General features: G+C 41.1%; 1 protein-coding gene across 1 annotated transcript in view; it reads right to left on the reverse strand.

Annotated features, from left to right (window-relative positions):
* Positions 1–25,626, reverse strand: part of DGKI (diacylglycerol kinase iota) — a 316,253-nt gene that overhangs the window by 174,381 nt on the left and 116,246 nt on the right. Inside the window, 1 exon segment of the mRNA XM_087722998.1 lies at positions 3,194–3,302. Coding sequence (XP_087579124.1) covers positions 3,194–3,302 — 109 coding nt within the window.

Below are 25,626 nucleotides of genomic sequence, written 5' to 3' on the forward strand. Positions count from 1 at the left end.
TGTCAACCTTTCTGATTGACAAGTTCAATGTCTTAGCCACTGAGCCACTGTGTCCCTCTATCATTAGAAAACCTCAAAGAATTTATACCTAAGTTTTCAAGTTGAACTCCAAGGAGACTTAACCCTAACCATAAATTAGAATAATTTTCCTCGGAAATGGAATTTCCCTGTGTATTTTATTGGAAGCCAGAAAGAAATCCAAATGAAAAGCAGTCACAGTCATTTTTCTTAAAGAACCTCTAAGGAATTTAAAAAGGGCATATTAATTCTCAAATTTGCATCAGCCCCTCCAAATGTGCTTTCCCAGTAAATTAAGAAAACAACATCCATAATCCATTTTCCTATGTTGGACTGTTGATGATTGCAATTGAAGCCCAAAATAGTTATCCCAAAACAGATGGCCAGTACTATGGGCAGTGATGTGTTTTTTATCATTTCATTTCCAAATCTTTCAGTATGAACAGCATATTGGGAATTTAAGTGAATTCTCAGCACTTTGTTTCAAGTCAAAAATATCCTGAAACAAGGGAACCAATTATTATCTTTAATCTGCCAAAATTAAAATCATTCCAGTTAGTTTCTAATATTTCTTATGATGAGGCTCTCCTACCCTAATATGATCCTTAATCCTAGACCAGGGGTGTCAAACTCAAAGCCCATGGCCTGGAAATATCAAAGGTCCAGCCCACAGGGCATCTGCTAGCTAAAATGGGCCACATGTAGCTGCCCTACAACCCCTTTTCAATACAATACAATACAATAGCAGAGTTGGAAGGGACCTTGGAGGTCTTCTAGTCCAACCCCTCGCCAAGACAGGAAAGTCTATATGGTTTCAGAGAAATGGCTATCCAACATCTTCTTAAAGATTTCCAGTGTTGGGGCATTCACAACTTCTGGAAGCAAGTTGCTCCACTGATTAATTGTTCTAACTGTCAGGAAATTTCTCCTCAGTTCTAAGTTGCTTCTCTCCTTGATTAGTTTCCACCCATTGCTTCTTTTTCTACCCTCAGGTGCCTTGGAGAATAGCTTGACTCCCTCTTCTTTGTGGCAACCCCTGAGATATTGGAACACTGCTATCATGTCTCCCCTAGTCCTTCTTTTCATTAAACTAGACATACCCAGTTCATATGTTTTAGCCTCCAATCCCCTAATCATCTTTGTTGCTCTTCTCTGCACTCTTTCTAGAGTTTCAAAATCTTTTTTACATCGTGGTGACCAAAACTGAATGCAGTATTCCAAGTGTGGCCTTACCAAGGCCTTATAAAGTGGTATTAACACTTCACGTGATCTTGATTCTATCCCTCTGTTTATGCAGTCTAGAACTGTGTTGGCTTTTTTGGCAGCTGCTGCACACTGCTGGCTCCTATTTAAATGGTTGTCCACTAGGACTCCAAGATCCCTCTCACAGTTACTACTATTTTTGGCCTCTGTGGCCTCCTGTAGCACTCTGCCAGCTGAAAACAGAAAGTTTCCAGCTGGCAAAGTGCTACAGGAGGCCACGGAGGGCAAAAATGAGGCACAAGGGGCGCACGTGCCCACCCACACCCTGTTTTGGCTGGTAAAGTGCTGCAGGAGGTCATTCAGGCCCAAAATGGGGTAGAGCACCCTGTTTTGGCTGGCAGAGTGCTGCAGGAGGCATCCATCCCATCTCCCCAGTGGTGGGTTTCAAAAAAAATTTGAACCTACTCTGTGGGTGTGGCCTCCTTTGTGGGAGTGGCTTGCCGGCCATGTGACCTGGTGGGAGTGGCTTGCCGGCCATGTGTTCTCTCTCTCTCTCTCTCTCTCTCTCTCTCTCTCTCTCTCTCTCTCTCTCTCTCTCTCTCTCTCTCTCTCTCACTCACTCACTCTCTCTCTCACTCTCTCTCTCTCTTTCCTTCCTTTTGTCTCTCTGTCCCTTTTTCCTTTTTTTCTTTCATCTCTCTCTCACTTTTTCTTTTCTTTTTTTTCTTTTTTATTTATTTCTCTCTTTCTTTCTTTCTCTTTCTCTGTGTGAGTCTGTCTGTCTGTCTGTCTGTCTGTCTGTGTGTGTGTGTGTGGTGAGTTTCAAAAATTTTTGGAACCTCTTCTGTAGGTGTGGACTGCTTTCCGGGTTCACTGGTGGAACCTCTTCTAACCAGTTCGGTAGATTTGACGAACCGGTTCTATCGAACTGGTGCGAACTGGAAGGAACCCACCTCTGCAGCTCCCCCTTCCCCCCCACTCACCTGTGGAGAAGAATTACTATGCTGATCCAGCTCTTGAAGAAATCCAGCTTGACACCCTAGACCTAGACTGTTACCAAAATGAAAAACCTTGGCTCTACCAGTATTTTTAAATTTTTAAATATCTGTTCTGCCCCAACTCCCCAAACACGTCAATCCCTCTGTAATTAATCAACTATTCCTTTATTAGGAGCATCAGCAACCCTAAAAAAAAGTCTCTCTCCCACAACAGGCTAACAAGTCTGTCTGGCAGGGAGATGAATAGTTGTCTACTACATCTATTCATCTCCGCCCCCTGCCTTTTATCCCCAGAGCTAGGATTGGGGTCCACTAGCAGCAGTGGCTCTTCCGTCCCAAGGATCAGCCCACAGATTTCCACTGCTCTCCTCTCCTCTCCTTCTATACATCCATGCATCAGGCACTGGACCCAGCTTTTCCTCCTCTTCCTCATCAGCCACCTCCAGACCTGGGGGCTATTGACTCTATCTGAGGGCTGACGGATGGCTCAGGCTCTGCCTCTGCCTCTGCCTCTGCCTCTGTCTCTCTCTCTCTCTCTCTCTCTCTCTCTCTCTCTCTCTCTCTGCCAGCTCCATTCCCTCTTCCCCCTTGGAGCTCTCAGGTTGCCTTGATGCTGATCCTGACTCCCATGCCTCTTCCTCATCAGATTTGCCTTCTGGAGGGGCCAGTAGCCGACAAGCCACAACAATATCTATGTGCTTTTGCCTATAGCTCTTCAAATTTTGCAGAACTGCATCTTCCATCTTCCCTCAGTTTCCCAGGATGACTAGGAACTGCAGAGAGCTACAGGTACATCAGCTGAAGTGCCGTAAGTTCTCCATCTCAATCAAAATGCAAAATGTACCATAAACACCAGAGAATGTACAGTCTCTACAGTACACAATAAATACCAAAACATGGTTCATAATAGCTGTGTGGCATTTACATCCGTGATAGAACATTATATGCAGGGTTTTATAAAAGGAAAATCTTACACTCCATTCTAGTGCCATTCTCGGCTCCTTCACAGGTCCATTACTGATGCCCAGGTTGAGGTTTTGAACAGGAGTCAGATGTTGAAGGCCAGACCTGGAGATTGCTTTCCTGTAAGAGAGGGGAAACAAATAGAAATTTAAAATGATTGAATTTGCCATCCTATTTCATCCCCGACCTGTACCCTGCATTTAAAAAGCATTTTTTAAAAAGGAACCATTTATTAATCATGTACCACTTCATCAGCAACAGGGACTGATCCCCTTTCATGAAACTACTTGGGTGTATAATGTTGTTAATTAAAGTTGCTCTCTATATGAGTTCAGTTGGAAGAAATATCTGCATAACATAACATCCTCCTTTAGCCAGGAATTGAGGGTAGTTGTGAGTACAAGGAAGCATTAGTTTTATTCAATTTAAACTAAATGCAATAAGTACATTTTCTAGATCTTTCTTCTGACCTACACTGAGACAGTACAAAGCACACACATAGTCCCAAAACCCCTCTTTTTATTTCAACGGCTGTGAATTATGTTCATTCACAGCCTGTAATGAGTCACAAATAGTTTGTAAAGAGTTCGACAGAAGTCTGCCAAAGTCTTTCAGGATAAGGCTTTAACTTCCTTGAAACACTGCCAAAGACCTAATTGCCAATTAGTTTTCCAAGGCCACATGGAGCACAGAGTCAAAATGGAGCTTCAGAATTGAAACCAACCAGAACGTACAAAGTTGCTTCCCGCAAAGCCTCATGTGCTTTTGCTCCTTCTTTATGTCTTATGGGAAGGGCCAATCATCTCCAAGCCTTACTCCCAAGTCACTCCTTTTGTCTTAACTGTTCTTGCCATCTGGCAACTCTGTGCATGCGCGCACTGGGAACAGGCTCCCCCTGTTCCTCTGCCTTGCTGATGTCCAACTCTGGAAGCTCTGGAGGCAGCACATAACTCTTGGGTGGCCCTGACCCCCTCTTTGCCTCTGATGCAGAGCCATCGTCCGAGCTTTCCCCAAACTCCAGGACTGGCCCATGTTCCTCCCCAATCTCCTCACTGTCTGACTCTGCAGCCAGCTCTTCAGGCCATCAGCGGACCACAACAATCTTTCTCCTATATCCCTATTAGTCTCAGCTGGTTTTCCATTATCACATGATTTTTGTTCTAACTGTTCAATATTGCTGTTAAAATTTGATTTATCATGATTTCATATTTTGTGTTTTTATTGGACTTTTACTGAACTGTATTAACTGGAATCTAAGCAATCTAAATCCACACAAAACCAATATTATTTTGTTCAATTGGTCAGCATGCAGTGCAATCCATAATGTCATCAGATGCATCATGACATCAGTGCAAAAAACAATATAAATTTTGCAATTTGTCTTGGTCACATCACTATATTTTAAATCACCATGGCAGTAATTACATTTCTGCAGCAATAAAATTCTTTAAAGGGAAGATTCTAGGCTTGTTGTTTTTCTCCTTACTTCAGAAGCTGTTCAGTCTAAATGTTTGAAAGCCCTGCTCCATGTCCTTTATTCAACTCCAAATGTCCTCGTTCAACTTCAGCTTGGATCCATTTTTCTTGGGGCCTACCTGAGAATTTGCCATCTTGGATTTTTGCTGAAGCAAATTGTTTAGGGTGCATCTCTGGTTCACTTCACCCTACAGAATAGGATTTCCTCACCACTGAGGAGGCCAATTGACTCTGATCTAGAGTATTATGGTGTGTCTCATTCCAGGCAATATTGTCTCCTAGCCCAGATAAAGCTTCAATCAAATTCAAACAGAGGTTTTAGATTTATAAAATGACAGGGCCAATAATCAAATTTGATTGTGGTGCAATTGCAAGTTCCCCATGGACAATTCCTAGCTACTTCTATAATACCTTAATATTTCATACAGGAGGCTATTCACCTTGGCCAGGGATGGTATTCACTTACCTTTCCCTACCAGTTCGCAAATATGAGCACGTGCCCACATCCGTGCTTGGCTCAGGATTTCGTGCATGCACTTTGACTTAAATGGGATGCCGTACAGTTGGGGTGAGTGGGCAGGGCCAGCTGCAATTTCCGCTACCAATTCGGGCAAACCGGTCTGAACCAACAGAATACCACCTTTGACCTTGGCTTATATTAGTATATTATAGACTAATATACTAGTCTCCCAAACAACAATCGTACCTGTCTATTCAGGAACAGAGGTACAGACAATAATGTAATATTATTGTACTGCTCATTGTCCCATTGATGACATCTGATATTCATAAAACTGATCAGCAGAATGTTTAGTTGTCTTTCTAATCAAGAAACTACAATTATCCTAGCATAAAACCTAACTTCAACAATCCCTACAAAGATTGCCAAATTTCTGCAATAGCTCTGGCTTGCAGCTGCTGTTATTCTCTTTTCACTACTGTTTCATGGAGGAGAGCTGTCCTTTATTTTAAAATTTATATATTTGTGTTTTATTATTTGCTTCTGTATTTTAAATTCTGCATTTGTGTTGTATTGGTATGGGACAAAAAATAAAATTAATTATTATCCATCACATTCATATCTATTTCCACACACACATATCCTTCTTATTTTTGCCTAGTTGTTCTAGTAGTTCATTTTGAACACACATATGAATTTGCAAAATACATCATTTTTGTGATTCAAAGGAGATAAATTTAGTTTTTTTGCCAAGGCCTCACATGGGAAAAGCATTGTGTAAAGTCCCTTCCAATCTAGCTAGAACGGACTGTTAAACAATCCTTTCGGCAATTATTTTAGTCTCTCACTCTCTAATCTCCTCTGTAGAAACTCCACATATGCTTTTTATAGTGCCAAGGCTGTACCTATTCCTATACTCTTCCCGTTCTATTTATATATTGCATGGATGTACAGCTCTTCCACCTCTTTCTTCCCTTTTCTCCAGATCTGCCAGTTTATGTAGTTATGAGACTTATAATCAGCTTCCCCAGCCTAATTATCAAGTACTAAAAACATGACATAAATACCCATTACTGAAATAAGTCTAACTCTGCTTGGCAGATATTTTGCTGTGTAATAGCAATGTGCTTTTCTTGCTGGAACATATTGTTGAGAAATCATTTTGACTGAACACTACTAAACAAATAGCTTCAAATGATCTATTTTAAAATGCCTCCGAGATTGCGTTCATGCCAATACGTGGCTGTCATCACAAGAGAAACATCAAAAGTGTTCCTGGAGCTCACATGCTGTCGAGTCCAAACCCAAAGAAAATCACAGTGAATTCCAATTCTTAATTTGCTTACACCTAACAGACAGAATCTTGCCAGACTAAAGCTATAACCTTCTAACCTAATAGAGATTACCTGGGAGATTCTAGGGTGTGACTATTCTGAGTCCTTTCCTCCCTCTGCCATCCAGTTCAGGACTGAGCAGTCTCCTATTTTGGACTCCCTCTGGAATGTACAGACTCTGCCCTGGGAAACTATGGTGCTCCTACCAAGATTGCCCCCCCCCCTCTTTCTTCAGATGCACATCCATCACACATCCAGTCTTCCCATAACAACATTTGCAAACATGAAAAGGCATTCCTTCATTAGAACTGCTTTGTACTATGTTCAAATGACAAAAGTAAGAGTTTACGAGTTCTTCCCTGATGCTGACCAAAAATACTTTGCCACCAGGAGTAGTGCGCCCCCAGGAGTGCTCCCACTCACCACTATTTTCAGAATTCCTCCTGCCCTGTTAATATCCAATGTCTTGTTTCCTGTGATTCAAATGCCTCCAATATGGCATCCCCTAACTATGAAGCTATGTTGTTTGGAATTTGTTCAACTGAGGAATAGCAATTTGGGAAAGCTGATATGACATACATCTCAGTAAGTTGCAGCCTGGGATGTCATCAGAGGTGGTATTCTACTGGTTCGGACCAGTTCACCTGAACCGGTAGCGGAAATCATGGATGGCTCCGCCCACCCGCTGCAGCTCTATGGCATCCCATTTAGGCCCTTTTTTAGCAAAAAGTGCATGCACAGAAGGCTTAGCACATGAACGGAGGTGGTGCGTGTGAGCAAAGTCAGCGTGTGCACGCTCACATTTGCAAACTGGTCGGGAATGGATGTCATGTCTAGGCACTAAAACAAAACATAGTCAGGTCTTGGTTAGTTATCGAATGAGAGACTGGGAGAGTAAGCCATGGCTGTAGGTTAGCTTGGAAAGTTTAAATGAAATCTTAGAAGAAAGAGGTAGAAAAGTACTTCTATGTTGTTGTCCATAAAATAGCATGAAATATCCATGAATCCATCAGGAGTTAAACTTCCTACTATTTTTTTAAAAAGCTACTCCTTCTATCATATACCAGATGAAAGATTTTGTCTGGATTTACACGCTGCCCTAAACCATAACATGATTTATTTGGGTCTGTCACATTGAATTCAGACAATGTGATTTGTAAGCATAAATTATGGCTTTTTTCGTAGATGAATGCACTTAGCCCTTGACTTAAACGGTAAAGATAAAGGTTCCCCTCGCACATGCTAGTTGTTCCCGACTCTAGGGGGCGATGCTCATTTCCATTTCAAAGCCGAAGAGCCAGCGCTGTCTGAATTCATCTCCGTGGTCATGTGGCCAGCATGACTAAATGCCAAAGGTACACAGAATGCTGTTACCAAAGGGGTTCTTATTTTTCTATTTGCAATTTTACTTGTTTTTGAACTGCTAGGTTGGCAGAAGTTGGGACCAGTAACAAGAGCTCACTCCGTTACAACAGTTCATTTCGAGACAGTTCAACGCTACAAGAACACTGAAAAAGTGACTTATGACTGTTTTTCACACTTGTGAGCATAGTAGCATTTTCCCTGATCAAGTGGTCAAAATTCAGATGCTTGGCAACTGACTCATATTTATAACAGTTGTAGTATTCAGAGGTCATGTGATCATCTTTTGCGACCTTTTGACAAGCAAAGTCAATTGGGAAGCCAGATCCACTTAACAACCATGTTATTAACTTAACAACCGCAAGGATTCACTTAACAACTGTGGCAAGAAAGGTCATAAAATGGGACAAAACTCACTTAACATTGTTGCTTAGCAACATAAACGTGGAGTTCAGTTGAAGTCAAGGACTACCTGTAGGAACCTAGTTGTATAGCTTGATTTATTTAATCAACACATCTTGATTAAAACCAATTAAAACACATCTTGATTAAAACAAATATTACCAGTGCAGTCTGTGAAGTCAGCCAGAAATGTTTCTAAAGGTAAAATGAATTAATTTCTGTCTTTCTGTTGCCATCCAAGGCATGTTCATTTTACCCCCATTATTTTTTGTTGAACGTATGTAATCAACCTTTAGGTTGTTCATGTCTGTTTCTGGCTGATAATTATTTAGAACCTCATTTTTCCAGTCTGGTGAACTCCAAATATATTGGATGCCAATTGTTTATCATTCGCCACCAGCCAAAGGCTACATTGGCTGAGAATTATGGGAGTTAAAATCTAATATCAGATATGAAAAAAAAAGTTAGTTTATAAGATCCAGTGCTGCACCCAGTCGAGATATGGCTATTACTTTAACAGGACTCAACGCAAAGAGAACTAATATAAAACTCTCAAGTTCAACATATAAATAGTCCAACAATGTCTCAAACTGTGGAACTAGAAATCTATTTTAGGTGCACTGTTCATAACAATGCTCCTGTATACAATAACTGTTTACAAATCACATAAACGCCTAAAAGTCAGCACATCCAAAGATCAGAGTAATACTTTATAAGTATAACCAATAAGATTTTTTCTGACCTAGGCTTCCCAAGATCATGAAGTAGACTCCTCGTCCCAATAACGTCTTTTATTTAGGTTAAAAGGAATTCCTCTCCAGCAAAGTCCCAGCAAACAGTCCTTCATGAGATTTCACAACTACAGACCTTTATCAGGCTTGGAGAGTTGCCAGGCCGATATCTTCCAAATGCCACGCTGTAGCAGCAATTAATTGGCAAAAAATCAGGAACAGATCTTTACCCTAATAAATTGAACTAATTGACTCCTGCAAACTTCTCTCCCCTTTCCCTCCTCTTTATTCCCCATGGGAGAGGCCATTTACCATCCACCTGTGCCTTTACTCCCAAGTTGGCCCTTGTTCCTTAGCTGTTCCTGTCTCCTGGCAGCTCTGTGCATGCGTACATCAGGAACAGAATCCAACTGTTCTTCTGTCCCACTGATACTTGACTCCAAAGCAGTGGTGAGTTGCCAATTTTTTTGCTACTGGTTCGGGCACGCGCTCCCGGGTGCGCTGCATGCACAGAAGCATCCGTGTGCATGGGCGGAGCCTCCTGCAGCCGCTACCAGTTTGCCCAATCTGGACTGAATCAGGAGCAACCCACCTCTGCTCTAACTTGAGAGACCGCCTGCTGCCAATTACCTCCCAAAGACCCGTTAGATCTCACAGGGTCGGCCTCCTCCAGGTTCTGTCCACCAGCCAATGCCAGGAGCCAAGGTGGCGCAGTGGTTAAATGCAGCACTGCAGGCTACTGCTAGATCAGCAGGTCAGCGGTTCAAATCTCACCGGCTCAGGGTTGACTCAGCCTTCCATCCTTCCGAGGTGGGTAAAATGAGGACCCAGATTGTTGGGGGCAATATGCTGACTCTCTGTAAACCGCTTAGAGAGGCCTGAAAGGCCTATGAAGCGGTATATAAGTCCACTGCTATTGCTATCTGGCTACTATCCGGGGGACGGCCTTCTCTGTAGCAGCTCCGGCCCTTTGGAATGAACTCCCCGCGGAGATCCGGACCCTCACCTCTCTCCAGGCCTTCCGGAAAGCCGTCAAAACCTGGCTGTGCCGGCAGGCCTGGGGTTGATGAGTTCCCCTCCCCTCTCGACTGGTATGGCTATGTGATTTTCGTGTATTTTAATTATGTGTACTGTGTTTATGTCCCCTTTCACCCCTGAGTTGTTCGCCACCCTGAGTCCCTCCTGGAGAAGGGCGGCATACAAATAAACTAAATACAAATACAAATACAATACAAATACAAATAAAGGCAGCTGATAACTGTTGGACGGCCCTGGTCCCATCTCTGCTCCGACACCGAGCCCTCATCAGAGCCTTCCCCAGACTCCAGGATTGGCCCATATTCTTCCACAACCTCCTCACTGTCCGAGTCTGCCACCAGCTCTGCTGGCTGCAGGTGGGCCACAACAATATTGTGCAATGCTTCAGATTCCATTCCAGCGAGTTGCTGAGGAATGAGTGAGGTAGCCAGAAAAAGATGAACCTCAGGCTGTTTTCCAATACTCCTTTTCCAAATTATTTCCATAGATTTCAAGACATGTTTCTGACCCACATTATTATCCGCTAACTGACTCCCTACCAATATTTTGCTAATAGGCAATAACATTTGACTACGGCACAATATATTGGGTGAATTCTGATACAAAGGTAAGCTATCTTTGTGATCTGAGAAATAGAATAAAAATTTGGGGTAATATTTTTAAATTATGTCAGGGCTAAGATGGCTCTTTAAATGGATATTAAAGTTACGAAACTTTTAAAGTTAACTTTGACAGGGCCACTCAATTTTATTGAAAGGAGCTTAAGCATTTCTAAGGAATCTGTGAATCAGTCTAAATGTTAATCGATTTAAAGATTTGCCAGGTAGCAAGATTAGGTTTGATCTGAGTTTCAAAGGCAACAAGACTCAATTAGAATAATGCAGATTTGATTCCATAAAGGGTTCAACCATGGGAGAATTTCTGAATACGTTTAACACTTTAATGTATTGGGTTAGTATGGCTGGAGCTCCTTGCTGGATATATTTGCATGTGTTTTGCATATTCTCTGTTTTCATTCGCTTTCTATTGAATTTTTAACTTTGTGAGCTGCTCAGAGTCGGTCTGGAATCAGGCGGAACTGAAATCAAATAAATAAGAATTGTAATAAACACAGCAAGGATGTACACCCTTTAGAGAACAAGAACTCTGCCAAATTAAACCTATCTTCAAAGGTTTCACTCAGATATTAATCTGCACTTCTTTTAAAAAAGAGGTCAGCACAGATGAACAAAGCAATGTCCAAATTGTTCAGCAAAACCTCTAAAAGTTAACTATCACTTGTTCAACCATTTTTTAAAAGTAAATAAATAGGACAATTGAGGGTCGTACATACAATGCTACTCTGATACAAAGAAAAACAGCAAGTGCATTATCTATCATGCCATGGTGGCGCAGTAGTTAGAGTGCAGTACTTCAGGCTACTTCTGCTGACTGCCGGCTGACTGCAATTTGACAGTTCAAATCTCACCAGGCTCAAGGTTGACTCATCCTTCCGTCCTTCCGAGGTGAGTAAAATGAGGACCCAAATTGTGGGGGGAAATAGGCTGACTCTGTAAACCGCTTAGAGAGGACTGTAAAGCACTGTAAAGCAGTATTTAAGTCTAAGTGCTATTGCTATCTTAGAGCCATTTAGGCAGTGAAGCAGCCTCAGAATTAATGCTTAAAAAGTGGAGAGCTAGGTGGGAAGAAATTATTGAAGAAGTACAAACTGGACACAGAGATTAATAGGCTATCAGGTGAACAAATAAATTAAGAGTTATGATAAGAATAGATTTGGAAAAATATAAACGCAATGATCAAATGAGTCAATCCTAAAGGAAATCAACCCTGAGTATCCTTTGGAAGGATCCTTAGTCCAAATTTGGAAGGATCTTTAGCTCAGATACTTTGGCAACCTAATGAGAAGTGAGAACTCATTGGAAAAGGCCCAGATGTTGGGGAAAGATTGAAGGCAGAGAGTAAGATAGCAATAGCACTTAGACTTATATACCGCTTTACATCGCTTTACAGCCCTCTCTAAGTGGTTTAGAGAGTCAGCATATTGCCCCCAACAATCTGGGTCCTCATTTTACCCACCTCGGAAGGATGGAAGGCTGAATCAACCTTGAGCCTGGTGAGATTCAAACTGCCAAATTGCAGGCAGCCAGCAGTCAGCAGAAGTAGCCTGCAGTACTGCTTTCTAACCACTGAGAATTCTGTGAGAGAGTGGAAGACAGGGATGCTTGGTGTACTGTAGTCCATGGGATCACAAAGAGTCAGACATGACTTAGTGACTGAACAACAACAACAAATCAAACACAAGAAATCGTAAACCAGATCAAAAAGAGTAGCGGGGGAGGACGGGACTGTTTCTAATTCGCCCCAAGCAAACTTGCCTCAACAAATTCTATGCAAAGCATAAGACAGAAATAACACAGCAGAAACTAATACATTCCCTTGTCCCTTTCCCGATCATGGGCAAATGCTCTAATAGGCAGGGTTCACAAAGCTGATAAAACATGTTGGCTGGGTACAGGGAATATGCCAGGCAATGCTTTGGATTATTTTTAGAAGTAATGACATTGATTCATAACTGCAAAAGCTGGGATTCTAGCAGGGGTTTAAATAATGGGAGGAAAATGATGAATCATTGACTCAGTATTTACAAACATGATAAACTTTGCAGCCAGCTTCATATACAGAATTATTACACCGCTACACAATTTGCCATTAGTTTGAACAAAATCAAATCCTGAAATGGATCTAATTGACATTAAGCTCACCTTGGACAATAATCGATGGACCATATCAGTTCATAAAGTAAATAGCACATAAAGTGTATGGCAACAGATGGTACAAAGCCATATTCCAGATATAGTGTTTCAGGACAGAATGAGAAGTGGGTGAATTTCTTGTAACAAAACCTCTCTTTGGCTCAGGCTTCCTGAAAAGTGATCTAACAATAGTAATCTTTCCAGGAGGTTATTTTGACTACCTTTTTCCACCAGCCACTTCCCAAATCTGCCAAGCAAAGATTTATTATTTTGAATCTGGAAGTAAACAATGACAATCCCTTATGACATTTTATAACAAGTCAATTTGAACTCTAGTTAAGATGGAGGGCTGCATCAGTGGTTGGTTCTGGCTGGTACGCCCCGGTATGGGCATACCAGTGGCAGCTGGGAGCAGCGGCCACCGTACCTGAATGGTGTTTTGGAGGGTCCACCCATCTGTCCGTATTCCTTACCTGTATTTAAGCTAACCAGGCCATTTGTGCACACTCACGCAGTGTACGGCGCCTGCGCAACCTCCACCAAGCAGCTGGAGCATCGCAGGGCTTGGGTGCGCATGTGTGTGCAGCACATGTGCCCAAGGTGGACACCTGGCCCCATCACAGCATACCAGTTGTGACAGGATCCGCAACCCACCACAAGGCTGTGCAGTGGTAGGATTCAAACAATTTAAAAACTGGTTCTCTACCCTAATGACCAGCTGGGTAGGTGTGGCTCGGTGGTCATGTGACTGGGTGGGCGTGACCACCTCAATGTCACTCACATCAACGGGTGCTTTGCTTTTGTTATTACAATGTAATAAGGGTTAACAGGAGAGGCAGTTTTTGTAAGCAGGACAATAAAGATTAGTCTAGAAACAACAGAATATCTCCTTCCTGCCTTCCTGACAGGATTAGCCCTGTAAAGTGGGGAAAAAACAAAATGAGATTTATTCCAGCAACTGGTTCTCCAAACTGTTTAGAAAGTTAACAACCAGTTCTCTCGAATGGGTGCAAACTGGCTGAATCCCACCACTGGCTGCATGTCTGTTGCAACAAACAGATCCACAGAACAAAAGTTGTGATCCACAATGTTGACTGCCTCAAAATCAACAACAAAGTCTCAACACGTTTGAAGCCGGTTTAAGCAGCACTCCAACAAAACCTACTGAATATTCATAAAACAGAGATAATTTCCTTAGCATCCATTCCCACATTAAAATCCTAGCAGGTTTGAAATACAGCCACGCCTACACAGGTGAGTATCTGTCTGGGGAAAAGCACAATGATTATCTTGATTGTCTTGTCCTCGTCTTTCTGTCTCGCAGGTAGTCCTTGACTTACAATAGTTCATTCAGTGACTGTTTGAAATTACAACAGCCCTGAAAAAAATGACTCATGGCCATTTTTCACACTTATGACCATTGCAACATCCCCATGATCACATGATTTATATTAGGATGCTTGACAACTGACTCACATCATGTGATCCCCTTTTGCGATCTTCTGACACGTGAAGTCAATGGGGAAACCAGCTTTACTTAACAACATGATACTAATTTAACAACTGCAGTGATTCAATTTACAAATGTGACAAGAAAAGTCGCACAATGGGGCAAGACTAACGTAACAAATTTCTCACTTAGCAACATAAATTTTGAGTTCAATTGTGGTCGGAAGTCGAGGATTACCTGTATAGTCTTTCAAAGGATGGTTAACTTCATTGGGCACATCTTTCAACACAATTCATATAGCAAAGCAATGTCTCCACAGAACTGAAAACTCCTAGCCACAGGGATACAAATATCAAAGGCCTTAAAAATTAATGCTAAACTGAGAAAGTACACATGTTCTCTACAAACACTCGCCTGTACACTTCTATTCACAGAAAGAGATTCTTTCTAACTAGCTTGCAAAGAAGACTTTGTTGTGGTTTCTGTAGCTCTCAATTTGTGGTAAGGCCACACTTAGAAGCTGCATCCAGTTTTGGTCGCCACGATATAAAAAAGATGTGGAGACTCTAGAAAGAGTGCAGAGAAGAGCAACAAAGATGACTAGGGGACTGGAGGCTAAAATGTATGAAGAACAGTTGCAGGAACTGGGTATGTCTAGTTTGATGAAAAGAAGGACTAGGGGAGAGATGATAGCAGAGTTCCAATATCTCAGGAGTTGCCACAAAGAAGAAGGAATCAAGCTAAGAAGGAGTGGAAACTAATCAAGGAGAGAAGCAACTTAGAACTAGGGAGAAATTTCCTGATTAATTGTTAGAATAATTAATCAGTGGAACAACTTGCCTCCAGAAGTTTTGAATGCTCCAACACTGGAAGTTTTTAAGAAGATGTTGAATAATCATTTTGTCTGAAGTGGTGTAGGATATCCTCCCTAAGCAGGGGGTTGGACTAGAAGACCTCCAAGGTCCCGTCCAACTCTGTTATTCTATTCTAATTTATTTAAACCTGGCTTGAAATAACCTTGCTTTCTATTGATTTGTTCTGAAGTTTCTGGAGCAGAAACAACAGCTACTTCGTCGTTTCTTAATCTAGTTTAAGGCCTAATAAATGAGTATCTAGTGCTCTGTAAACCTGATATTTCTGAAGTAAGACAAGGGTGTCAAAGTAACATCCTGAAGAGGCTTTTCTTCAAATCTGGAGCTCATCTAGGGGAGTTCTTGATTTGGATTATTTGATCTCTTTCCTATGTTCATACAGTAGGGAAAGTCTGCCATCAAAATGGGGGAAACTCTGGCAATTTTCACCAGCTTATACAATTGCATAGACTTATAATGTGTACCTGAAGCCTTTATCACACAGTAGCTATCTCCCAAAAGGAAAGGCAAGCAAAATATTTGCATTAAGAGGATTCTTCAAATTTCTCCTATTCATAATGATGTCACAAAGAAAGGATAGTTCCTTTGTATAGTGAATGCTGCGGAGATATTACCCAATACTGAGGGTAGACTTTATAGTTAAGCAGATCCCTAAAAGTATTTTTAATTAAGGACAGCGAGAATCACCTGACAGACAAACACTGAAATATCTCTCTGCTTCTGTAATATATTGTAAAATAGCACAGTGATACCCACAATCTTAAAATTACTTGGGCCTGTGCAGTTCTTTATATGAAGAATCTCATAAAATTGATTTTTTTTCCAGAATCACTGACTGCAATGTCACCATTTCAATTTAGAATTACTGCTTGTTTAATCTCCCTACCTTTCTGAAAGTTTTTAACTCACCCTCATTGCCAAAGCAATCTAGGAAAATGAACTGAGTCAGCCAGAAGTTAAAATTGTAGTTGGTTAAGTTGTTAATATTACTTCTTTTCAGAGGTTAAATTGTTCAGTCCTCCTAGCAGTGCTGCCAATATGTAGAACGGAAATATCCAACCTTGATAACTTGAAGACTTGTGGACTTCAAATCTCAGAATTATTTGCTGGCCGAGAAATTCTGGGAGTTGAAGTCCACAAGTCTTCAAGTTGCCAAGATTGGACACTCCTGGTATAGAGAATTAGGAAAATAACCTTGAGAGAGACATGCAGGAACCATTATCTAGGCAAAAATGTCTGAAGTATTTATTTAAGCCAGGAAATCACAAGGTAGATGTAGATGTAGATGTAGATAAATTTATTTATAGGCCGCCCTTTTCCCTGAGGGGACTCAGGGCGGCTTACAACATATAGGGAAGGGAGTACACACAATGACATATAAAGACAGTACGTAATTAAAAATAGAAGCAACATTCATTCATCATTCGGGAGGGGACGGATTATAATCTTTAACCCCAGGCCTGGCGGGATAGCCAGATCTTGAGGGCTGTGCGGAAGGTCTAGAGGGTGGTGAGGGTACGAATCTCCACGGGGAGATCGTTCCAAAGGGTCGGAGCTACTACTGAAAAGGCTCTCCTCCGCGTAGTTGCCAGTCGACACTGACTGGCGGATGGGACTCGGAAGAGGCCTAATCTGTGTGATCTAATAGGTCTCAAGGAGGTAATTGGCAGGAGGCGGTCTCTCAAGTACCCAGATCCACTACCATGGAGGGCTTTGTGGGTGGTAAGTAGCATCTTGAAGCACACCCGGAGATCAACAGGTAGCCAGCGCAGCTCGCAGAGGATAGGTGTTATGTGGGCGAACCGAGGTGCACCCACAATCACTTGCGCGGCCGCATTCTGTACTAGCTGAAGTCGCCGGATACTCTTCAAGGGCAGCCCCATGTAGAGCACGTTGCAGTATTCCAGCCTAGAGGTCACAAGGGCACGAGTGACTGTTGTGAGAGCCTCCCGGTTCAGGTAGGGTCGCAACTGGCGCACCAGGCGAACCTGGGCAAATGCCCCCCTGGTCACAGCTGACAGATGATGATCAAAGGTCAGCTGTGGGTCCAGGAGGACTCCCAAGTTGCGAACCCTGTCTGAGGGGTATAATATTTGGCCCCCCAGCCTGAGTGATGGAACACTAGCCAAATTATTGGGAGGGAAACACAACAGCCACTCGGTCTTTTCCGGGTTGAGTACAAGCTTGTTAGCCCTCATCCAGGTAACATTCAGAAGGGGCTCAGGAGACACCTCCTTAATTCACTGAACTATAAGGAAGGGGAAGGTATAGTATACTCAGGGGTGGGCTTCAAAAATTGCAGCAATGGGTTCACTGCCCCGTTGTTGGGTGGGAGTGGCCATGGTGGATGTGGCCTAGTTGGCCTCCTGCACCATGGTGGGGGAGAGGGGGGTTTTTCACCCTCCCCAGGCTCCAGAGCCTTTCTCGAGCCTCTGGGAGGGTAAAAACTGCTTCCCTGGGGGTCCAGAGGCCCTCTGGAGGCTGGAAACAGGCCTGTTTCCAGACTTCCAGAACCTCCGGTAGGCCCATTTCCCCCCCCCTCCCCAAGCCTCTATTCAGGCCCTGCACTTACCTGGCATGATGAATAGGCTGTGTTGAGACTCCTGGGAGGGGTGGAGTGGGATGGCGAGACCACCCAGGGGTGGGATTTGGGAGTTTGCTGAACCGCGCAGAATCTTCGCTAGATCTCCTGAACCCGTGCGAACCCATGCAGCCCACCCCTGATTATAATCAGTCAAATAAGAGTCTATTATTATAACTAATCTTAATAAAACTAGTTTGAGTCTTCCTTTGGAGTTGATTTGTCTGTCTAGTGGGACTGATGCAAGGCATCACTCCCAGAGAAATATAACATATAAAAGATGATGGTAGTTTTACAAGTTTGCATCTGAGCAGCCTAAGAAAATTCTGGGAACTTTCTTTGGAGATGGGAAACAAAAAATAATAATGATGATGCAGTCATTTGAACAACTTACACCATTAACCCTGTTTAGATTGGCTTCATTTATTAGCATTTTTCAAGCTGAAGTATTACTCACCCGCCACTGGCTAATCCACTTTATTCCAAAATATGGCAAGACTGTCTCTATGTAAGTATCTTGGCACATAAAACAGAACGTGGACTAAATGATCAGCTGTGAGAACTACATGTCTTTATAAGATCTGGGGAATCTGACATTATCGCTAAGATGAATACAATTGAGCAACAAATGAAATAAGAGCAATTAGCTGGTCTCCCATATTATGCAATCAGGGCACACCTTCAGATTATTTTCACCTGTTTCCTTCATGTTATGCAAGACACCTGTCACTGCAACAAAGAGCATATGATTGAGATGGGGAAAGTGTCTTAAAGCCTTGTTCTGTCAGTCTTTTTTTCTTTGCCTCTGGCCAATACAAAGACTAAGGAACATTTCTGAATATTCTATAACTCCAAGAGACTAAGAAAGCTATTGATCAAGGCAGACCATTGATCTCATTAAAATACCACCTAGAAAATTGATAATATCTGAATAAAAATCCCTACTGCTTCGTTTTGGCACATGTTCAGTGAGTTAGAATCCCTTTTGCTCACAATTTTTAATTCAGGGGATTATTTGAACAGGGTAAATTTATCTCATTCCCCTAATGGTACTCCTTTTGTACAAGGTGAGGAAGTGGTGGGCTGCTACTGGTTTAACAACCGGTTTAGTGAGCCTACGCTTTGCCTGCCACAAAGAAGAGGGAGTCAAACTATTCTCCAAGGCACCTGAGGGTAGAACAAGAAGCAATGGGTGGAAACTAATCAAGGAGAGAAGCAACTTAGAACTGAAGAGAAATTTCCTGACAGTTAGAACAATTAATCAGTGGAACAGCTTGCCTCCAGAAGTTGTGAATGCCCCAACACTGGAAGTCTTTAGATGTTGGATAGCCATTTGTTTGAAACGGTATAGGGTTTCCTGACTAGGCAGGGGGTTGGACTAGAAGACCTCCAAGATCCCTTCCAACTCTGCTATTGTATTATTGTATTGCATGTGCAGTGCTGAAAATGGAGCATTTAGAAACTCAGCTGTTTACTTTTCAAGTCAGCAATGGTAAGTAAAACAGCTGGGGGGGTGGAGAATCAGCTGTGCTGCATGATTGAAATGAGCTAGAAAGCAGGAAATAAAAAACAGGATAGAGAAGGGATGGGGCCAGCTGATTGTTGGAGATACCGGTTCACCCAAATCAGTCTAAACCATCTGATTACCACCTGGAGGGAGGGGTATCAGAATAAAACAACAGCTATTCATTACAGAATCTTCAAACCATACAGCAAATAGATTTATCAAAATTTGGCACTAATATTTATGTGAAATTAGGTTTAAAGTCCATAGACAATTCAAGCGGGGAACTAATGTCAGCTTGGGATAATTTTATAGCAAACTGAAAGGAGAATGGAAGGGGAACCGTGTGTGTGTGGTGTGTGTGTGTGTGTGGTGTGTGTGTGTGTGTGTGTGTTTTAAAGAAAAAAACCCTTCAGGTGGAGTATTACTAATTTATTTTTATTTAGTTCCCTGTTTTATTTATATCTTTTTTTTTCCTCTTTGGTTGTTGAAAGCATGGAACATGCGAGAGTCTCCTAATTTTATCTCTGCAATAACCTCAGTGCAAAGTCACTCAGTGAACTCCAAAGTCAAGGGAGGACTTGAATATGAATCTCACCAATACAAGTTCAGCACCTCTTGGTTTCTCTACTGCGGCAGTGTGGGAGCAGGTGGGAAGTAGATTACAGTAATTGTCACAAGAGCAAGCCAATTGGCATTCTCTACACGGTGGATTTCTGTTTAATGTAGGAAGAATGGGTTGTTCCTGAGCTCAACTATCTGAGGAATGCGGAATACCTACTCAAAACAGTGCATGTGAAATGTACAGTACAGGTTAATGACTTTTCTCTGTCCTCAACCTCTATGTAATTAAAGGTCAGGGCACCTTTGAAGACATTTTCCTATTTGCAGTGAATTTGTTGGCTGATAAGCAAAACCATACATCTCTCAGTGTGAAGTCAAAGGTTAGAAATTTTTAATTCAGTGCTATGGGGATCCTGGGTAAGACAACACAAAGCTAGAAAAGAGACAGCAGAACCAATGAAAAATTAAGAGTGGAGATACTCATTCTGAATACAGTAATCCTCAACTTACCACCATTCATTTAGTTACCATTCAAAGTTAGAACAGTACTGGGGGAAAAAGTGACTTATGACTATTTTCACGCTTATGATCCTTGTACAATGGTCATGTTATCAAAATTCAGATGCTTGGCAATTGGCATGTGTTTATGACAGTCGTACTGTCCCGGGATCATGTCTTCATCATTTGTAACCTTCCCAGGAGGTTTCTGTTCCCCCCCCCTTGCACATATGTGCCAGTTGTTCCCGACTCTAGGGGGTGGTGCTCATCTCCATTTCAAAGCCAAAGAGCCAGTGCTGCCTGAAGATGTCTCTGTGGTCATGTGGCCAGCATGACTAAACACCAAAGGCACACAGAATGCTGTTACCTTCCCACCAAAGGTTGTCCCTATTTTTCTACTTGCATTTTTACGTGCTTTCAAACTGCTAGGTTGGCAGAAGCTGGGACAAGTAATGGGAGCTCACTCTATTACGCGGCACGAGGGATTCAAACTGCCAAACTGCCGACCTTTCTGATTAACAAGCTCAGGTTCTTAGCCACTGAGCCATCAGGTCCCTGTAGGAGGTTTCTGACAGGTAAAGTCAATGGAGAAGTCAGATTTGCTTAACAACCACACAAAACACATAACAACTGCAGTGATTAGCTTAAGAACTGTGGGGAACAGGTTGAATAATGAGATTCAACTCACTTAATAACTGTATCACTTAGCAACAGAAATTTGGGGCACAATTAAGGACTACTTATAATCAGTCCAGGGTTAAACATGTAAGAGTCTTCAGACTGAGCAATTCAAATTGTCACTACAATTACGTATTGTAAGTAAAAATCTCTGATCTGTTTAATACAAGTAGTCCTCAACTTAAAACAAAGTTCCTTTAGTGACTGTTCAAAGTTACAATGTCATTGAAAAAATGGACTTATGATCATTTTTCACATTTACCACCATTGCAGCATCCCCATGGTCATGTGATCAAAACTCAGATGCTTGAGAACAGATTCATATTTATGACAGCTGCAGTGTCCCTGGTTTATATGATCCTTTTTTGCGACTTTCTGACAAGCAAAGTCAAAGGGGAAACCTTATTCACTTATCGACCGTGTTACTGACTTAAAAACTGCAGTGCTTCACTTAACAACTGTGGTAAGAAAAGGTTGTAAAATAAGGCAAAACTCATTTAGCAAATGTCTCACTTAGTAACACCTGTAGGACTATCTGTATACTAAATGTAAAATATATAATGATGCTTGCTTCCCTTCCCTGTTCGTTTTTAAAGATAATTGTTTTTTTTTAAAGATAATTGTTGGCAATATTAATCTGACTATTTTCCCCTTTCTTTTTCTAAATTCTTTTCTACGATTTTTCTTTCTGAAGGATAAAACTGAGGAAACATGTAATCAACTGCCGAACAGAGCAAATAAAAAGATATGAAAAAGTAAATTGTTTCCTTATAGATGCTCCCTTACCTATATTTTGAATATTTATATATTCCAACTCAGCATTATCTTCTTCTTTTTTCACATTTCTCAAACCAATTAGTATTGGGGCTCATCATCTTTTGCAAAAATTAATTAAAAACTGCCCCAATATATATTTTTCTTATGTCTCTACTATTTGACTTCTTTCCACATTAAAACAGACGCCTTCAAACTCTCATTCTCAATGTCTTTATGATTGAATGTCCCACATTGTCTCCAGCTAGCATTCTTGATATGTTTTATCTATTTTTAACATGTAAACAAGAGACTTGTTGTAGTTACTTTTTATTTCATTATTGCCATAGTATTGTAATGAACATAATCATTGGCCAGCCATATCAAATGTGCACATTCATTATGGGCCCAGAGCCCTTCAAAAATTGTTATGAAATCTCAATTTTTCATATAATATAAGTGGAAAATAGTTAGATACATAATCTGAAAGCTGTCCATAATCACAGTAACCTTACCTGTTAATTAAATGTCAATGAAATTGAGGTAAAATATATTTAATAATGCTATTTCCCCAGCATTAAGAAATAGTATAACATATACACCAAAAAATACCTGAACTATGTTAAAAAAAATTGTGGGATTGGTATGTTGGGATATATACAAATAACTGTTTGTTCTCCCTCTGTTGCTTATATAGATCCAGTGAGGTAATGGATAATTTGAATTTATTTTGGAGTATAATAAACTGAAACATAGTTGGGATAGGACAAACATATTATTGTTGAGTAGATGAATACCAGTCAGTCTAGACTAGATTACAGATGCCCTGAGAATAATCCTATCTTTATCTGTAAATGTACACATACACTTATATGTAGACGTATATACTGCATATATTCCTGGATCCTATATTGTCAATAAATATGCAGATAGCTTCTGCACCTTGGGGAATCTCCAATACAATACTTCAACCCTATCTGGACATCAATCATTTGGACTGTATTTTCATATTCTGGGAAACATCCTGGTTGAATTATTGCATTATATATGGGCCATCCCTTTGGAAATAGTTCAGAAATGTTACTTAACAAAAATCCTATTTTAATTACTGAGATTGACAAATGCAGAGTTGATCTTTGAGTCTAGTCCAATGTTTTAATGGTGATCTTTTAAAGCCTTAAAAACTTGGATCTTCCTAAAGGGATAGACATAAAGTCCTCCGGATGTTTTTCAACAACTCTTATAAACAATATTCAGCCAAGGTAAAGTAAGTGATATTGGGAGCTGTAATTCATACGAATGTCTTAATGGCCAAACATTACTTGCATTTTATCTTTTTAAAAATGCTTCATTCCATGTATATGTACCATTAGTAGTCTTTGATTACTCAGCATTCCTGCTATTTAAGCTAGATCTATGTGATAGTAATAGCAATGGCACTTAGACTTATATACCACTTTACAGTTTACAAAGTCAGCCCTAACAATGGCTCCTCATTTTACCCATCTCAGAAGGATTGAAAGCTGAGTCAACCTTGAGCCTGGTGAGATTTGAACTACCAAATTGCAGGCAGCTGGCAGTCAACAGACGTAGCCTGCAGTACTACACTCTAAGTACTGCAACACAATGGCTTAGTGGCCCTCGATGGCCCTCCGTAGAAGGATATGTATAACACAGAGAAGTATTTTAAAGGATGCTCCATCAAAGGACTTCATCTGATATCAACTTTTATTATATTTTCAGAATCTTCAGAGATGATAAAGAGAATCTTCTTCCCACATCCAGAATTTTAGATTATAATATGTTGGAAATAATGTTCATGAAGCTGTGTTAGATAGCTTCATTAATAATCTTTACATTGTTGCCTACACAAATTATTCTTCATCGCCAAGAATTCCTATTATTGAATGGATTAAAAAGAAAGAGGTTACTGTGAATGTCTACAATAAGTGAATATTGGTATTTTTTTTGTTACTGCTGACTATAGAATCATTTATAGAATGATTTGGTTCATGTACGTATGTGTTCAACATTTTTTTTTCCATCTCCCAGTCAAGAAATTACTGCCCAAATAGTTAACATCAGACAAATCCATCAGAATTGCCAAATGTTGTTCCAGAAGGATGCTTTTCAATTAGAACTGAATGGAGACATGTGGAAGAGTCCTTGTCTTGCTTTTTGTTTTGCTCATTCTTCCTGTCCAACAGCTTCAGTGATGATAACTGCTAATAGCAGAAACCAGACATTTTGAATGGGAGGTTAAATTGGTCTTTCTGTCATGCATCAGTCGCTGTTAATCTGCCAATATTTGTTGAGATATATCTGTGAGTTCAGACATTTTCCAAATGTAGTACTGAAATTATCTAGAACAGCCTTGCTTAAATGGGGAGCATTCAAACATCAACTCCTGTGGTTATTAACAAAGTTTAGCTTTATTCCGGAATAAAAATAACACATATAGAGGATAGCATGAGTCAGAAGGTTGACCTAGGGAACAAATTAATATATAATTAGAATGAACATTCTTCCATATCTTATACACTTTATAATGCCTTGTTAAGGCCACACTTGTAATACTGCATCCAGTTTTGGTCGCCACGATATAAAAAAAATGTGGAGACTCTACAAAGAGTACAGAGAACAGCAATAAAAGATGATTAGGGGACTGGAGGCTAAAACATAGGAAGAATGATTGCAGGAACTGGGTATGTCTAGTTTAATGAAAAGAAGGACTAGGTGTTCTGACCCCCTTCGTCCCACACCAACACACTCTGAGCAAAAGATAAGTTATGGCATTTAATTAAGAGACTGACAGGTCCTTGGGAGCAAACCGGCACAGACAAGCTTTGGCAGCAATCCAGAACAGATAAGCCGTGGCAGCAATCCAGCCTGCCAAGCTCACAATAATGTTCTCCAACATTAGTTCCTGCGTTGATTTCTGCAAAAGGGGTGTGTGCACAAGCAGTCCTTTTATAGTCTGGAGAGGAGCCTAATGACCACCAGCTGAGTGCAATTACCTCCTGTAATTGCGTAATTGTTCCTTACACCTATTAGCCCTCCGGTGCTGGGCATCTAGGAACAACTCCCTTGGCTCCTCCCCACTGGTCCAAGGCTCAGGCGCCTCCTGGTGGCCAACCAGCCTCTCTGCACCCTGCTCGGAGTCGGAACCCTGTCCAGGGTCCTCCACATCCTCCAAAGCCGACTCATAGGGCCCCTCGCTGTCGGAGTCTGGTGGCAGCTCCAACGGCTCCTGCTGGGCCACAACACTAGGGGTTGCCACAAAGAAGAGGGAGTCAAGCTATTCTCCAAAGCTCCTGAAGGCAGAACATGAAGCAATGGATCAAAACTAATCAAGGAGAAGAGCAACCTAGAACTAAGGAGAAATTTCCTGACAGTTAGAACAATTAATCAGTGGAACAGAAGTTATGAATGCTCCAACACTAAAAGTTTTAAAAAGAGATTGGATAACCGTTTGTCTGAAATGGTATAGGGTTTCCTGCTTAAGCAAGGGATTGGACTAGAAGACCTCCAAGGTCCCTTCCAACTCTGTTATTCTATTCTATTCCATTCTATTCTATTCTATTCTATTCTATTCTATTCTATTCTATTCTATTCTATTCCATTCCACTCCACTCCACTCTACTCTACTCACTTTTTATACTGTATATACCTTAGCTTCTGTGACGACCATCAAATTCTAACAGCATAGATCTTATCCGAGTTTGATTTCCTTACAACATAAGCTATGACAATTTGCAAAATAAATTTACAAAAATATGCATGTACACATGTATGTATGAAGTTTGTCTAACTATCTGAAACTAACCAGACTCATAAGATGGAATAATGCAATTTGCCACCTGAAAGAAGAACTAAATCTATGACATCAATCACAATGTCTGAGAGGCATTTCTGCATGCTACGAAACTGTTAGTCTGCAAAGTTTCCAAAAACCCCTGTCATAAAATTGTTCACCTCAAAATAGTAG

Source organism: Thamnophis sirtalis, unplaced genomic scaffold (genome assembly GCF_051295495.1).
Source record: "Thamnophis sirtalis isolate CommonGarterSnake01/CBP01778 unplaced genomic scaffold, rThaSir2_p1.2 scaffold_9, whole genome shotgun sequence".
Taxonomy (NCBI): Eukaryota; Metazoa; Chordata; class Lepidosauria; order Squamata; family Natricidae; genus Thamnophis; species Thamnophis sirtalis.